This window comes from Equus asinus, chromosome 28 (genome assembly GCF_041296235.1).
Source record: "Equus asinus isolate D_3611 breed Donkey chromosome 28, EquAss-T2T_v2, whole genome shotgun sequence".
In the NCBI taxonomy this organism is placed as follows: Eukaryota; Metazoa; Chordata; class Mammalia; order Perissodactyla; family Equidae; genus Equus; species Equus asinus.
The window spans coordinates 43,760,190-43,776,756 of record NC_091817.1 but is presented as its reverse complement, the minus strand read 5'-3'; the positions used below and the strand labels follow the sequence as shown (position 1 = coordinate 43,776,756).

The window sequence follows — 16,567 nt, the reverse complement described above, 5'->3', positions numbered from 1 at the left end:
CATACATGCTCACAGACACACAGACTCTCACACATGGTTGCAGTCACACAAAATCACAAACACACACTCACTCATGCTCAAACACTTATACTCACACACACCTCAAATGCACATGCCCACTCGCTCAGACACACATCCACACACAGTCACACACTTACACTCACACATACTCACATATACACACTCAAATACTTATAGTCACACACACACTCTCAAACACACTCACATATAGTCACATCCTCACACACACACACACACACACACACATGCACAATCTGTGCCCTAATAGGAACCCTGTCAAACGTCAGCCCTTCCCGGGGCCTCATGCTGGCCTTGGCTTCAGCGAGGCCACATCTTCATCTGGGGGTTTGGGTGGGGTTGGGAGCAGAGTTAGAGCCTGGGTGACACTGTGAAATGGCTTTGCCTGTGGCTTTCCATTTCCCTACAAATAAGACCTGGGCTGGGGGTGGCTGGCAGGGTCAAACGGAGCAACACAGAGAGGCACATAGTATGACGGTTCGGGGCACAGCCTCAGGAGCCAGAGGCCTTGCCACCTCACCGTGAGTCCCAGCACTTCTCCTTATTAACGTGTGACCTCCACAAGTCACTCATCCTCTCTGTGCCTCTGTTTCCCCGTCTGCCAAGTGGGAACAGTAAGAGCCCCTGCCTCACAGAGTCGTCTGAGGATGGGCAGGGCGCGCATGGTCCTGCAGTGGAGTCTCTCTAAGTGCTCACCTTCGTGCTCCCCAGTGCCTGGCGCTCAGTAAACGCCATTCCATCACAGTCTCTGCCTCGCTCCTCTGCCCTCTCCCAGTCCCTGCCGAAGGTCCCGCACCAGCCTGGTGACAGTAACCGAAGGTGGTGTACGGAGACGGGTCTGCAGTGGTATCCCCTGCTTCCTTTTCCAGACGGCCACAGTGGCCCAGCTGCTCGGAGCTGTGGAGCGTGTGCAGGCTGCCCTCCTGCTGGGGAGACTGCCTGGGGGCCTTCCAGCCATGCTCGCCACCCCATCCATTTCCGTGTACACAAACAGGTAACCAGCTGTACTGTGGGTCCCCAAGAAAGCCATCCCCTGACCTGGCTCATTCCACACCCATATCCCAAGACCCCGTGACAGGCTAGGGGACCAGCCTTGGGGTGGGAGAAATGATGGGACCTGGAAGTGGGAAGGGCTTGTCACTGAGAGAAGGCCCTCGTGTTGGGTATTTGTACAGCGCCGGAAGGGAGGCAGTGAGTGCCACGCCCAGTGTCAGAGCCAGCCATGAGTCCCGAGAGATGGGTCATGTTGGAGCTCTGCAGGCGAGGGGCTGATGAAGGGGACCCGCCCACTTTTAATGTCACCTGGGTGTGTCTGGGCACGCCCATCGCTGTGTGGACCCACGGGGATTCCAGGTGCACCTGCCTTAGGAGTTTCTCCGTGGAGTGCCTGTCTCTCACTGAGTACCCAGTACCTGGGGATGCCCTCCACCTCCCCTTCCTCCCCCTGACAAGCAGGTGCTGGACCACACTGCAGGCACCATGGGGGCCGCACACTGAACGTCCTTCCTTGGTTCTTCGTGCCAGGGCTGCCCTCGTGGGTCCCAGGGGCAGTTTCCCAAACCAGCATCCTGATCAGAGCTAGGATCTGAAACCAGGTCCCCAACCCAATCAGATAGAACAAGGCCAAAGGCCAGAAAAGATGGGGCTGGGAGCCCAGGACATCAGAGATCAAGTAGGTAGGGGAGATGAGCCTGGAGAAATGTCTACGTCAAAGCTCATTTATTCACTCGACCCATGATATATTGACCCCCACTGTGTCCCAGGCACTGTTCTGGGCGCTGAGGTGCAGCAGGAAAGCAAGCCAGCAAAAGCCCTGGGCTCATGGAGCCTTCAGCGCAGGGTAGGGGGTGTCAGCTGCCCTTCATGCTGCTCCTCCTGACATAAACATGCAGGCCACCTACGGGGATGGAAATAGAGCCGCCCCCCCTGGTGGTAACTTGGGGCTCCCTGTAGTACAAGAGGTGTGCGGACCTTCCTCTGACACCGACTTTCTCCTCTTGCCCCCGGTGCCTCTGCTCTCACCTTGTGGCCAGAATCCAGCCCCGGAGTTGGCGAGGCTCCTCTGTGCACACTGCTGCTGCTAGCTCTGTGACCTTCACCCTGCCTGCCGCGTCCTCCCTCGGCTCCACGGAGGACGGTCAGGAGCCTGTGGACATACGGGTAACAACAGGAACAACCTCCTTGGGAAAGGTCCTTTACAGTGTGCAAAGCACTTTCACATGCGTTTGCTCATTTATGTAGACAACAGCCCCGTCAATGACCCAGTATTATTATGCCCATTTTACAGATGAGGTTCAGCGACTTGCCCGAGGCCAGAAGCAAAGTGGCAGAGCTGGGATTCAGACCCAGGCCTTCTGACTCCCAAATCCATCCTCTTTCCACTGTGTTGTGGAATTTCTCCAGCAGCCTTGGTTCAACTAGTCATTGGAAAGGAAGCTCTTCAGACTTCCTTCCGTAACTAGAAACAACAAACCCAGGATTCTTTCCATTCTCAAGTTAGGGCACATCTGACTCTCTGTTCCTTGAGTTCCAACAAAAGTAGACAAACATCTGTCTCTTAGAGACTTGCCGGCTTTGCCAGGAAGAAAGGCTTGGGCTGTCTTACAACCCAGTAACCAGCCCTGTAGCAAGTCTGATTCGGTTCTCCAGGCCCAGCTCTCTGAGGCCACAGCCCTGAAGGGCAGACGCACGCCAGGAAAGCCAGTCACAGCTGAAGGCGGGGCCTCCATTCACACCAAAGGGCAGGGGCCACTTGTCCATGCCACCTTGGGAAATTTCCTGATGTACATAGGGACCCAGTCGTCTTCCAGCCTTCAGAGGTCTTGGCCAACACTCCTGTTCTTGGTTTCAGATGATGAGTTTCCCAAAGAGCCCCTTCCTGGCCCGAGGTCACTTTGATGTCAGCGGAACTGTCGGTGGCCTCTCTCTGACCAGTCCTAGTGGACAGCTCATAGCCGTGAAGAATCTGTCAGAGAATATTGAGGTAGAAGTTGGGGGTACTGTCAGAAGTCACCTGGTTGGTTCCAAATGTTGGTGGGTTATGAAAAAAAAATGATTAAAGAGGAGAATCATTAAAAACGTGCCTTACCCTATCTTAAACATTACATTTCACTTAAAACTATAAATACATATCATTGTCAAACTTTGGGTGTACAACCAAAAAGTTTCTTTAACTCTGTCGATTGAAATTTTAATCATCTGCATTACCTAAACCACCCTCATAATATAGCCCTAAAATGTCCAGAGAGATTTTCTTTAAGGTCAAGCAAAAATATAAGCACACCATGGTGCAAGATGAGTTCGAATTCTTTCAAGATTTTAGTGATTTTTTTCCTAATCTACCGTTTTCTCATCAATGACTAATTCCATAATAATTTTTAGCAACTCTATCGTCTTCTCGAGGCATTCAACTTAAGTTTTTATGCAAATAGTTCTTTCTTTTCCCACTCCTACTTTGTCATTTTATGTCACTCTATGAAATATATCGTAAAGTTGGCCTTTACAATCACAAGCACAACAGATGTAAGTAGGTTTGGGATCAAACACCGCTGCCCGTTGGTGAGCAGACAACTCCACTGGCAGGAGGGAGCGGCTAGGGTTACTGTAGAGAAGACGTCACAGGCTGGGTGCTCCGGAAGCAGGTGCTGAGAAAGAGTTTGCTGAGCAAGATGTTTGTAGGGATCAACACCTGTGAAGAGTGAGGAAGGCAGGCAGGATTGGGCAGAAGGGGGAATGAGACTTCAATCCAGACCTCACAGGCCTTGGTCCACCCAGAGAGGGGCTCTGCAGCAAGTATTAGCCGCCAGGGTTGCATTAGTCATGTTTCTTATTTTCTGTATCTTACGATGTTTGGATATCATAAAAATCTTGCTGGCTGGGGAAAGACTGCCCCTCCCAGGGCCAGCCAATCCTTAGAGATAGCAAAGCGCTCTGCCTGGGCATGCCTTGCATACGCAAACCAACCAATCCCCAATCCCCCTTAATCTGAGTCCCACACACCAAGCTTGCGTTTCCCTGGCCTGAAGTCATCCCAGGGGCCGGGCACCAGGCAGCCAGAGCCCACCTACAGCTGAAGCCTGCACAGTTATTCTGACTGGCCTAGTGGTTTACTCTGCCCTGTCTTGCCTTTCCTTTGGAAACCCCAATAAAGGCCACAGCCTAGGCTTTCCCCTGCGCCTGCTTCTGCCTCCTGCCAGGCGCTTCCCCTGTGGCCCTGTGTGGCACGGTGGTCTCCTCCTCTCAGGAAATGAAAGAAATAAATTCTTCTTTCCATGGCATTGACCTCTCCATGTCGCCACTTAGTCACCTCCATAAATTAAAGTCCCATGGGTACAAATGAGACGAGTGGCCTGCAGGAGGCTAATATGTCTGGGTTTTATACCACCCCTCACTCAGTCACTGGAAGCAGGTGGCCCTAGGAAAGGAGTGCCTTCAGGTGAGGTGAGTCTCTGCAGCTGGGGCAGACCCTGAAGGAGCTGAGAGCCGGAACCCGTCTGCTGACCACAATCCCCATGACCAAGCAGCAGGTCCTTCCTGGAACGGGGAGTTGGGTGACGCATTCCCGAGTCTACCATAGAGAGCTACTAGGAGCAAACAAACAGTGCACAGTGGGCATCAATCAGTCTGTTTTAAAAGGGAATGGAGAGCATCGGTTAACCTGGAGAACTGATTAAATGGAGAGTGGTTATGAGAATTGTCAGAGTAGCGACAGCGACAATCGTTGAGCGTTACTGTGTATCTGACACTTGGCTAAGCATCTTGCATGTGATATCATTTTTAATACTCTCAATGAGTCTGTGTGTTTGATAACAAGAAACTGAGGCTCAAAGTGGTTTGTTAATTGGCTGGAGGTCCCAGAGCTATTATAGGGCAGAGCCAAGACCCAAAGAGGAGTCTCTCTGCCTCTTAGTGCCTCTGCTCCGAACTTACACATACTTGCTCGACACTTTCATCAACGCCAAGAATGCACATGGCATCTTTATACAGATTAGAAAAAGTCTCCCGTCTTTCTATGCAGATGCAGCCCTGAGCCAGGGTGCATAGCATGATCAGTGTGATAAGCTGAATAAAGGCCCCCTAGATGTCCATGCTCTCATCCCTGAGCCTGTGAATATGTCACCTGATGTGGCAAAAGGGACTTTGCAGATATGATTTAGTTAAGGATCTTGAGATGGGGAGACCATCCTGGGTTATCTGGGTGGGCCCAGTGTCATCACAAGGTCCTTATGGGAGTGAGGGAGAGGGGAAGCTGATTCCAGAAGAGAAAAAGGCGATTTCATGACAGTAGCAAGAAGTCAGGGTGATGCGAGGATGGGCCATGAGCCAGGGATGTGGGTGGCCTCCAGAAGTTGAAAAAGGCAAAGAAGTGGATTCTCTCCCAGAAGGAACCAGCCCTGCTGATGTCAGCCCCATGAAACTGATTTTGGACTTCTGGCCTCCAGCCCTGTAGATAAATTGGTGTCGACATGAACCACCCACTTGTGGTCATTGGTTACAGCAGCCCCAGGACCCTCACAGGATGAGCGCAGCAGAACATGGATCTCAGTTCCCCAGGGGCTCACCCTGCCCAGCTCCATGCAGCAGCCCTGATGCTCGCTGGCCTTCCCATCCTGGCACACCCTTGATTTGACCATTTCTGATGACAGATCCTGCTGCCTCGGCTCTCAGAAGGACACAGCGAGCCGACCGTGTTGAACCTGACCAGTCCTGAAGCCGTGTGGGTGAACCTGACTTCAGGGCGGGCGGCTTTGGGGATCCAGCTGCACTGGAGACCTGACATCCCACTCACGCTGAGCCTGGGCTACGGCTACCACCCCAACAAGACCAGCTACGACGCCAAAACTCACCTCCCACCAAACGCTGCTCCAGGTAGTCCTCTCACCGGGCCAGCTTCTTGAGCTGCTTCCTAGGGTGAGGGGGCCTTCCTTCCTAGGGGAGGCGACCAGCTTAAAACTTGAGAATCAGAAGCCATAGGGGAAAAGAAAAGGAAAACTCTTGCTACATTTAGTGCTTATTTATGTTGTTGTTTTGGTATTATTATTATTATCATTATTATTATTCAGCAACTTTAGGTGAGCACTTACCATATGCCCTAAAGAAGGTGACAAGCACTTGCAGAACTGACCTCATTGAAATCCTCATGACAACTCTTGAGGGTGGGGACTATTGAAATCTCCACTTTCAGTATAAGAACCGAGAGGTTAAGTAACTGGTCCAAAGTCACACAGCCAAGAAGGGAGAGAGTCAGAAGAGACAGACCATCAGGGTTGGCTTCCCTGTCAAGTCACCTTGGTCCCCCTCTCCCCTGATGTTAGCCCAGTCTCCATGAGACTTCAGGCTGACATGGAGCCCCCTTTTCTGCAGATGAGATGTGCACGTGGATCCTGAACCCAGAGGACCTGCATTTTGGAGAGGGTATCTACTATCTGACTGTGATCCCCGAGTCTGACCTGGAGCCAACCCCCAGCAGGGACTTCACAGTTGGCATCACCACCTTCCTGTCCCATTGTGTGTTCTGGGATGAGGACCAGTGGACTTGGGACAACTCTGGGTGCCAGGTGAGGAGAGGGCAGTGATGAGGAAGACAGAGCAGCTTGGTTGGGTGTGTCTAGCTCATTTAGGGTCCCTTTTTAGTGCCTCTGGTGTACCATCTTGGGCCCCTCCACGGGGCCTTTGCTTATGCTGTTCCCTGTCCCTGGAATGCCCCTCACCCCCTAGTCTAGTTAACTGCTCCTTCAGATCCTGCCTTAAGTGTCACCTCCTCCAGAAATGCTCTGGACCCTCTGGCTAGGTCCGATTTCCTACTGTAAACTCTCAGAGCACAGGCGACCGCCTCCCCCACAGCAGTACGCAGAGCAGTCATTGACATCGACTTAGGAGATCATGGAAAGATGTCTGTTCCCCTGGTGCACCTGGGGCCCGTGAGGCAGGAACAGCGCACTCTGCTCCCCGTTGGGAAAAAATGACCACTGAACGAATGGACAAATGACTGGAAGCCCTGCTGAGTCTGGGTTGCAGAGGGAGCCCAGGGTGTCACTTCCAAGAAACCAAACTCAGAGCCCAGTCCTTCATTCTGTGCCAGGTGCTGTGGTGCGTGCTTTCCTTGTCATCTCATCAAATCTTCACGACAACCCTCTAAGAGAGTTGCTATTCACAGTTTACAGGTGGTAAGACAAAGGCTCGGGGAACTAACTTGCCCCAATCCCTCACCTAGGAGATGGAGGAGCTGGGTCTCAGACCGAGGTCTGTCTGTCTCCAGAGCATGAACCTTGAGCGACAGGCGGCCCTGCTTCTCCAGCGCCCAGCCCAGTCTCACTGAGTCCCTAGAAGCACGTGGCTCTGTTAATTGCAATCAAATCCTGTCTCAGGTCAGCTCCGCTCTGCCTCCAAGGAGCCAAGGCCCATGACAGTGTCCTGGTGGCACATGCTGGCTTTGAGGCCATGAGAAGCCATCTCTGGGGTGTCAGTGCTCCTCTCCCCCTTCCCCTGCCTTTGCATACGCTGTTCTCTCCCCTGCACGCCCTGCTTACTCACCCTGCCTGGAAAACTCCTATTCACCCTTCAATCTCTCACTCCCATGCCACCTTCTTGGGAGGCTGGCAGACATCTGGAGTCTCGCTCTGTTGGACGTCCATGGCACTTCATACCCTGAGAACAGCAACCTCCAGGTCTAGCAGAAATTTATCACACCTGTCTCCATCTACTAGACCAAAAATCCCTTCCTCCATTTAATTTACGCATAGTTACCATGTGGTGGGGATACAATGGGGAGAAAAACCAGGGGGCTTTCAGTCCAGCACAGGACACAGACAAGAAGTAGCTGGCACACCCCTGTCAAATGACAACAGTCACAAGTAGTGTAAGAAGCCAGCTCCCAACAGAGCCACAGAAGGGGACTCAGAGGCGAGCTCCTTCCAGGTTTGCTTCTGCTGCAGCTTTGGCCTCCTTGTCAGCTCCTGCCCTGGCTTCCGGCTGCCACATATAGGGAGTTCCCCAAAGCACCAGGAAGAGACCAGGGTGCACTGAGATGTGCAAGAGATGGCGGGTTCCCCATGATCCCAGCACAGGCCTTTGTACCTCATGAATGAGACCCTGGGTGTGTGATGACCTTCTAGAGTCCTCACTCCCAGAAGCTGTCTGGTCCTCACGTCACTGGCACAGCACGCCCCCTGCCGGCTGCCCTTAATGGCCTGAGCTCAGACAGCAGGACGGTGTAGGGGCTGGCTGTGGCTCTGCCGTCAGACAGACTTGGGTCTATTCCCACTTTATCAAGACTAGCAAGGTGACCTTGGATGAGTCACCCTGCCTCTCTGAGCTTTCTCATCTGAAAACGGGGATAAAGGATGGCTACCATTACAGTTGGGGTGGGACCTAGCTGAGATCAGGGGTGTAAGGTAGCTGGTGTGGTGCCCAGCACATAGTGAGCACTCCACAGGTGAAAGTGATTGCTATGTTAGACAATTTGAGCATAGAGAAGACACAACTGCACATGAAACAGAAACCAAGGAAACAACCAACACAGGATTGGGCGTGGTGGTTGGGTGGGGAAAGCATGGGGACAGACTGGGGGAGAACCACTCAGTTACATGTAAGTTACTGGAAAGCGCCTAGCTTTTGAGTAGAGTCGTGGGCTCTCAGGGGCTTATTATTAAAAATATACACCTACTAGTGCATACATACGTGAATGTGGGACATTCAAAGGTCATATGTGGGAGTGTGTCATAGACCCCAAATTATATTAATCCAATATTGTGTACTTGATGCTCATTATAGATATATATATAGATACAGATATAGCTATAGGTACACAGAGATCTTTGAGGAGCCATAAATAAGTAAATGGGATCATTGAGTTTGGATAAATACTCTAAACAGCTAAAGAAGCTTCCAAATCTATGGACTGCAGACCTTAGGAGGGGGGAAAGGCAAAATTATTGCAAGGGGTCTGAGAACCTGTATTCTTGCTCATATATTTTCTCCAAAGATACTAAAGGTGCAACTATTATCACAAGGGTATGCACAGATTAATTTCCAATGTTCAAAGACACCCTCGTGCTGGAAAAGGCTGGGAAAGCCACTGCCTTCCAGATCTTCGTGAAAACTCAGGAGGGCAAAGATGTTAGGCATAAATCAAGGCTGGTTCCTGGGCTCCCAGCGCTGAGATGGTCTTGTCGCTGGCACCTGCTTGGGTTTCTCCCCCCCCATGGCGGGTATGCCAGGTGTTCCCGTAGAGCCCACAGCTGTGTGCCAAATGCTGACCAGGATTGGGAAACAGTGAGAAAAACAATGGAGCAAACATGGAACTAAGCCCCACGTGGAATCCTTCATAAATGGCGCCACGCCCATGTGGAGAGGTCGGCCTTTGCTGGGAGGCTCCTTAAGGGAAAGAGACAACAGCTACCTGCTGGGGCATGTTTGGGCTGCGGCCAGTCCGTCCTCCCCAGGCCTTGAGCAGAGAAGAACTTTCCGCATGCCAGCATTTTCTGCTCCCTCTCACCTTCCACCTTGCGGTGGACTGTGGAATGAGAAGTTTGTGCTGGGTTGTGGAATTGAATTAAATCTTCTTTATCCACTGAACAGCCCTGGGGGGCGATCGCAAGCTGGCTAAAGGCTTTAGGGAAGGCCGGCCCCTAAGTGTGGGGTGTGAATGAAGAGCACATGGGGTTCCCCACCCTGGCCCATTCCTATCTCCTCCCCCCAACCTCACTGTCCCACAGCACAGGGGACCATGAGCCCAAGCTCCGCCTACATGCCCCACCCCCAGAGCCACATCTTGTCACCCTTACACCTGGGGTGGGCATAGCAGTAGCCAGTCCACTATGGAAGGATGATCCTGTGGGCCCTGGAAGCAGGGAATTCCAGGTCCAGGTCCCCACACCACAGTCTAGAAGTGGGGTGTCCCACGGCCAGGACGAGGTAAGGCAAGTGAGGCATCTGGAGTGCAAAATTTAAGGAGAGGCTCATTCTCAGGGTCACGTAGGGCCTGTCCTAGTCCCAGCTGGGTGGTATGGGCTGTGCTGGGCACACCCCCTCGGCCCCCTGACTCCTCATCCCGTGCAGAAAGGTGCAGCTTGAGGACAGCTAGAGCGGGACTCTTCAAAGCATGAGCCCAGGGGCCTAGATCTGAGCGGCGTAACATTTAGGGAATACGTTCATGGTGCTCAGACACCAGCTCAGGCTTTAAACATTTGTCCTTCCCTTTTCTTTGCATGGTTCTCCCAGTCTCGGTCTTTTTTTGCTCTTCGGTGTAAGATGACCAACTGTCCCAGCTTTCCAGGGACAGAGGGGGCCCCCAGGACTCAGGAATTTCAGTTTTAAAAGCAGGAAAGTCCCTGCAAAAATGAGACGAGTTGGTCACCAAGAGGTCTTCTCAGCACCCAGCCCCTTGCCTGGCCTAGAATGAGCCCTCAACACATATCTGTCCAATGAACGAGCATCAGCGGGAGAAGGTACTGGAATGATGCCCAGTGAAGTTGTGATAAGGCTGCTTATGGAGGGTGGGGGACAGAGGAGCCTCCAGCTTTACCCACAATGCCTCTTAGAAAAGACAAAGCGGACTGATGAGATGGACAGTTGCCCGCTGAGAGTGATGGATGCAAAGATGCTTGTTATAGATAATATTCTCTGCATTTTAAAATTAATTTTTAGTTAAATAAAAAAGCCCAAGAGGAATCTTGAAGCTGGTGTCTCAGTAGCCTTCCCAGGCCCTCCCCAGGACAACGTCCATCCCTCATTGTGCTCCCTTGGGCTCGAGCCAGCCAGGGATGTGCTCACATTTCCACTGGGGCCTCTTTGGGGTTGCAGGTGGGGCCACAGACCACCCCCTCCCAGACACACTGCCTCTGCAACCACCTCACCTTCTTTGGAAGCGCGTTCCTGGTGATGCCCAATGCCGTCGATGTCCGCCAGACTGCCGAGCTCTTTGCCACCTTTGAGGACAATCCCGTGGTTGTGACCACTGTGGGCTGCCTCTGCGTGGTCTACGTGCTGGTGGTGAGCTGGGCAAGGAGGAAGGATGCTCAGGATCAGGCCAAGGTGAGGGTGCATGGTCTCTGGGAATGGGAGGGAGGAGCAGGGCTGTCTCCTTGAAGGAGCTCCAGGAGATGGAGACCAGGTGAGGAGCGGAGAGGCCAGCTGCAAATCCAGGCCTTGACCACTGGGGTCATCCCATGCAAGCCAGCCCTTCAGCCTCTGTATCTGTAAAATGTCCTTTTTCATCAAATTATCAGGAGGATTATGATACTGACCGTTTATGGAGGATTTACTGCAGGGATTACCCTATTTAATGCTCACAATAGCCCTAAGAGGAAGGTACTGTTTGAGGGTTCCCAGACCACCCTTGAGTTCAATGATTTGCTAGGAGGACTCACAGAACTCAGAAAAGCTGTTGTACTCGTGAATATGGTTTATGACAGTGAAAGGATGCAGATTAGAATCAGCAAATGGAAAGGCCCATGAGATCGGGCAACAGCTTCCAGATATACGATCCCAGTGGAGTCAGGCAGACAGACTTAATTGTAGCAATGACGTGTGACAATATGTACAAAGTATTACCAACACGGGAAGCTCACTCGAGCTTTGGTGTCCAGGGTTTAATTAGGGGCTAGTCACATAGGTATGGAGTGCCCACATGACTGACTTTAGTTACTCAGTCTCCAGCAACACTCCTCTCCCACCCAGAGATCCAACTGATACAGCATGGCCGGAAGCTCTCACCATAAGTCACACTGTCAGCATAGACTATCGGGTGGGGCCCCAGGCCCCAAGTATTCAAAACACTCTTATCATGTGGGATATCACAAGGACTTAGAGGTCATCTTTCAGGAGCTGGCCATGAGCCAGTCCTTTCTTTGGAATGTGCAGGGTTTGGACAACCCAAGCCTGTGAGTTCACCCTTTAACCTTCACGCCATCCTTCTATCCAGGTGAAGGTCACAGTGCTGGAGGACAATGACCCCTTTGCCCAGTACCACTACCTGGTGACAGTCTACACCGGACACCGGAGAGGGGCAGCCACTTCCTCACAGGTACCTGCCCATGCAAGACTCCTCAGTCAGCACGTCCCACCCAGCAAGGTGCTTGCCAGTCCACTGTCACTTGAGCACAGCGGAGTTTGTGTTGTAGGATTTCTTCTCTTTGGCTTTTTATTTTTTAGGGGAAAGAATCTTTTTCTCAAAAGAACACCCTAAGACCCAGGATTTAAAAAGATGGAGGAGTGGGTGAGGGGAGAGTTGGGGTCTAGTGCTGTGCCACTGGCCATCCTCCTTATCCTATCAAAGAATAACTCACACAGTCAGTTGGTCATCTGCGTGCAGATGTGCTCACAAATGAAAAGCAGTCAGGAGACTGTTGTCAGTGAATACAGAGAAACCAGAATTTATAAGAGAGGGGCAAACAGAAAGAAAGAAAAATGTCCACCATTAGGAAACAATGTGTCTTAAATTACATTTATTAGGTAAACTGATTAGCTGGCATCTAGCTACTGAGCTGTTTGTCCTTGAGCAGGCTGACTAGAGGAAGTGAAGAAACTATTTCAGTTGTCTGTGGATTCCCAGAAATCCTTGAGCGTTTAGCTCTGGAGCATACAGCAGCTTGTCTCTGTAACGTCTCAGAGCCTTAGTTAAGTCCGGCCTGTCCCACATCCCTCATCGGAATATATCATCCCTTGCAGCGGCCTCCAAGGTTCCTTTACTGAAACCGAGGGCTCCATGGAACACAGTTTGAGAACTGCTGGCACTGTGTATACTGTCCTGGAGAAAGCTCCATTTTAAAAAAAAACAAATGACATTAGGCTTCATTAGAGCAGGGCATTTGTCTGTTTACTTTTTATTTTTTAAATCTTATTATTTCCATTTATGTATACATTGGTTTTATTTTTATTTTTTAAATTGTTTCATTTTTATTTATTGCCATGTCTTAGGTCCTCAACCAGCTGTCTAACACAGAGTAGGTGCTCAGTAACTATTTGTTGAATAAATGTAAGAATCACTTTTATCCATCTGATGAAACATTCATCTCACTTCCATTTGACACTGAAGAAAAGAAGTGAAAACCTGTGATCCACAGGCCATTTCTCTTTGTGGAGAATTGTGGTCACATTTCAATTTGATATTGTCTTGGTTTGGGTTCTCCTAGCACAGTGGTTCTCAACTCGGGGTGATGTCGCTCACCCCAGGGACAGTTGGCAATGTTTTGGGTTGTCACAACTTGGGAGAGGGGAGATGCTACTAGGATGTAGAAGGCAGAGGCCAGGGATGCTGCTAAACATCCTACAGTGCACAGGACAGTCCCCAGAACAAGGAATTATCAGGCCCAGAGTGTCTGCACTAGAGAAACCCTTTAGAGGCAGACTCTGAAACAAAGGTTCCAGCACAAGTAGTTGATTTGAGAGGGGATCCCAGGACACCCCAGTAGGGGAGTGGGAAGCCAGACAGGGAAGAGAAGGAACCAATAAAGGGTGTCCTATCAAACTGGTTACCCCTGTGAGCAACTGCAGGCTAATCCCACTGGGGAACTCTGGAATCTATTAAGGAATGTGGGCCTCAAAGTCATCCCAGCCAAGGGCTGAGGGAGCTGGGATGTTTATCCACCAATCCCACCAGTCACTGGTGGAGGATGGTTTGCAGGGGCCATTAATTCTCTGCACTTCCAGCTTGCTCCTCTAACAGCCAGAGAAACCCCCAGGGAGACACACAGCTGCCAGCAGTTGGATGTGGGTGCAGGGAGTGCTGCAATGGTGAGGCTGAGGGATGTCGGTGGAGCATAGTGATATCTGCTATGGCTGGTTTTGACTCAGGAAACCAGGCATGCCCATCAGCATCACCTGGATAGCTTCAGAAAAACACAGATTCCTGGGCTCTGTCCTCAATATTCTTACTTGACAGGTCTGGAGTTGGGCCTAGGAAGATGTATTTTCAATGTAGCAGGCAATCATTCATTCATGTCTCAGTGCTGGCCACTCTGGAAGGCACTGGGAATGTCATTGCTAGGGAGGAAACCAGTTCCTGCCCTATAGTCCTTACAAATAATGTATGGGAAGTTTGAAAAGGTCACCAGGAAGCATTTTATGAGTATAACTCATCTTGAAGACATAAATGCAGAGAGTGTCACCCCAAATCTTCATACAACTGAAAAATAACTCAGGCAGGCCCACGATGGGAGGAGAGGAGAGGGGAGGAGAAGAGAGAGTGAAACGGCTATGCTTCATGGGTTTTCATTGGTTTTTGGACACTTAAAATGAAACATGGCCAGTGGGGCTCAATCACCACCTGGATTTAGCCACTCCTGATCTCCATATTTCAGGTGACTGTCACGCTATATGGCCTGGATGGAGAGAGTGAGCCCCACCACCTGTCAGACCCCGACATCCCTGTTTTTGAGCGAGGAGGAGTGGATGCCTTCTTACTCTCCACCCTGTTCCCCCTGGGGGAACTGAGGAGCCTGCGGCTGTGGCATGACAATTCAGGGGACCAGCCCTCCTGGTAAGTTAGGGGTGAGCAGACCACAAGGACCTACTATGTGTCAGGCCCAGGGCTGGGCACTCCGTATTTGTTGCCTTGCAGATCCTCCTGAGCCTCTACAAGACTGAATCTGCATTTCACAGATAAGGAAACTGAGGGTCAGAGAGGCCCCCAGTCCACAGATTGAATCAGTGGCTAGGAGAAGGACAGGAAGTTGCAGCCTGGGGGTCCAGTGTGATCCCCACCCTTGGCACTGTTGCAGCATCAACCTATCATTTAGCCCCTAGTTTCCCCGTCTGTAACATGGGGATAGATGCCTATTGTGAAGACATACCCCGCCCAATGAGAGGAGACTAACGAGACTTTGCACTGATTCTCCAGTAGAAGAGGCAAGAACAGCTGCCACTGCTGAGCACTAAGCTAGACCTCTCTGTGCCTTTTCTCACTGGATCCTCACAACGACCCTCAGGGACAAGGACTGTTACCATCCTCCTTTTACGGTGGGAAAATCCAAGCCCAGGGAGGATAAGTGACTTGCCCAAGTCACACAGCTGGCAAGCTCAGAGCCAAGACCCATCACTATTCTGTCTGAGGCCAAAACTAGTGACTCAGAGGAGTGGGTTCCAGCCTGACTGCCCATCAATGGCTGGTAGCTTTAGAAAAACACTGCATTTCTTTTGTTGTCTTTGATTGACCCAAGGGATTAAACATGAACACTTTAAGTGCCGTAGTTTGGACTCTGAGATGGAGATGAGCAGGCAGGGGGTTCCTCAAGGAGTGCCTGGGATCAGCCAGGAAGGGAGGGAAGGAAACAGGATGGGCAGAAGGAGAAGAGCTTCGACACAGCACAACAGCTTGGCTGACCCTCGGGGGCCCCGGGGCTGTCCCAAGCTGGACGGAGATGCCCAGGTCTTGATCACACCCAGGCCCTGCACCAGTGGGTCACTGGATGTCGGCCTCCCTAGGAGGGTGTGTGACCTCAACAGATATTGCTCTTGCATGCCTTGTGGGGCCGTCCTCCCGGAAATGAGAAAATGCATGTCCTCATTATGCAGTAAATGCTCACTAAAGAGTGGCTATTGATGTCACTACTATTCTCATCAGCTGTAAAGCAACAGGGAAAACGGCTGCTACTGGATCTGACTTCCCAGCAGAGGCAAGATGATTTTATTACTTCCCCAGGCCTCGAAGACCTAAATCAAATTAGATGATATCCAAGAAGTCCTGAGTCCAAGACGGATGGTAGGCTCATTCTCTGGGTGGAAGCCCGCGGAAGGACCGGGGTTTGTGTACTTAAAAGCCTGTGCTTCCCTGGACACACACAGTGTAGACAATTTGGCTTTCCTCACTAGTGTCTGGATGCAGGGCCTGGGCTTGCTGCCTGCGTCGGGGTTAACAGCCTCCGAATGCACCGTCTTGCAGCATGTCTGCGAAATGTGGCGGCCTCCAAGAGCTGGCTCTCCACACCAGCTGAACTCCCCACATGAGGCCAAATTCACCAGTGATTGGGGCATTTTCATCAAGGCACCAAGAACAATGAAGAAAAATACAGTCTCTCTTTCCAGGAGCTCTTGTTTGGGGCTGAGGTTTGCAAAGGTGTTACCTTTGTGGTGCCCAAAGAAGTCTCGTCCCCCGACCTTGTCCTCAGAAGCATGGGTCCCTTCTGCAGGTATGTGAGCCGGGTGCTGGTGCATGACCTGGCGATGGACCGGAAGTGGTATTTCCTCTGCAACTCATGGCTGTCCATCGATGTTGGAGACTGTGTCCTCGACAAAGTATTTCCGGTGGCCACGGAGCAGGACAGGAAACAATTCAGGTACTTTTGTTTTCCTTTTAAGCAAATGCTCTTTTATTTTGATCTTTCATCTCTAGGGAAGTTGCACCATAATAATAATTTGCAGCCAAATAAAAGCACATTTGATCTAGCAGGTCTGGGTAGCTTTAAGTGTGTGACATTAACGACCAGTCAGTTTTTCTTGTTGGGAATGAGGGGCCCTGGAGGGACATGGACCCTCCAAGACATAATTACCTTCAAGATGGTGAAATGTTTGGAACAGTCATCCACATTTC

The 16,567-nt window shown here is 51.2% G+C and overlaps 1 protein-coding gene across 1 annotated transcript in view; it reads left to right on the top strand.

Moving 5' to 3' along the window:
• LOC106833201 (polycystin-1-like protein 2) overlaps window positions 1-16,567 on the top strand; it is a 97,663-nt gene that overhangs the window by 48,900 nt on the left and 32,196 nt on the right. Inside the window, exons 19-27 of the mRNA XM_070500573.1 lie at window positions 909-1,033; window positions 2,073-2,199; window positions 2,891-3,022; window positions 5,685-5,907; window positions 6,403-6,596; window positions 10,843-11,073; window positions 11,963-12,064; window positions 14,340-14,518; window positions 16,167-16,313. Of these exons, the coding sequence (XP_070356674.1) occupies window positions 909-1,033; window positions 2,073-2,199; window positions 2,891-3,022; window positions 5,685-5,907; window positions 6,403-6,596; window positions 10,843-11,073; window positions 11,963-12,064; window positions 14,340-14,518; window positions 16,167-16,313 (1,460 nt within the window). The remainder of the gene's footprint in view (window positions 1-908; window positions 1,034-2,072; window positions 2,200-2,890; window positions 3,023-5,684; window positions 5,908-6,402; window positions 6,597-10,842; window positions 11,074-11,962; window positions 12,065-14,339; window positions 14,519-16,166; window positions 16,314-16,567) is intronic.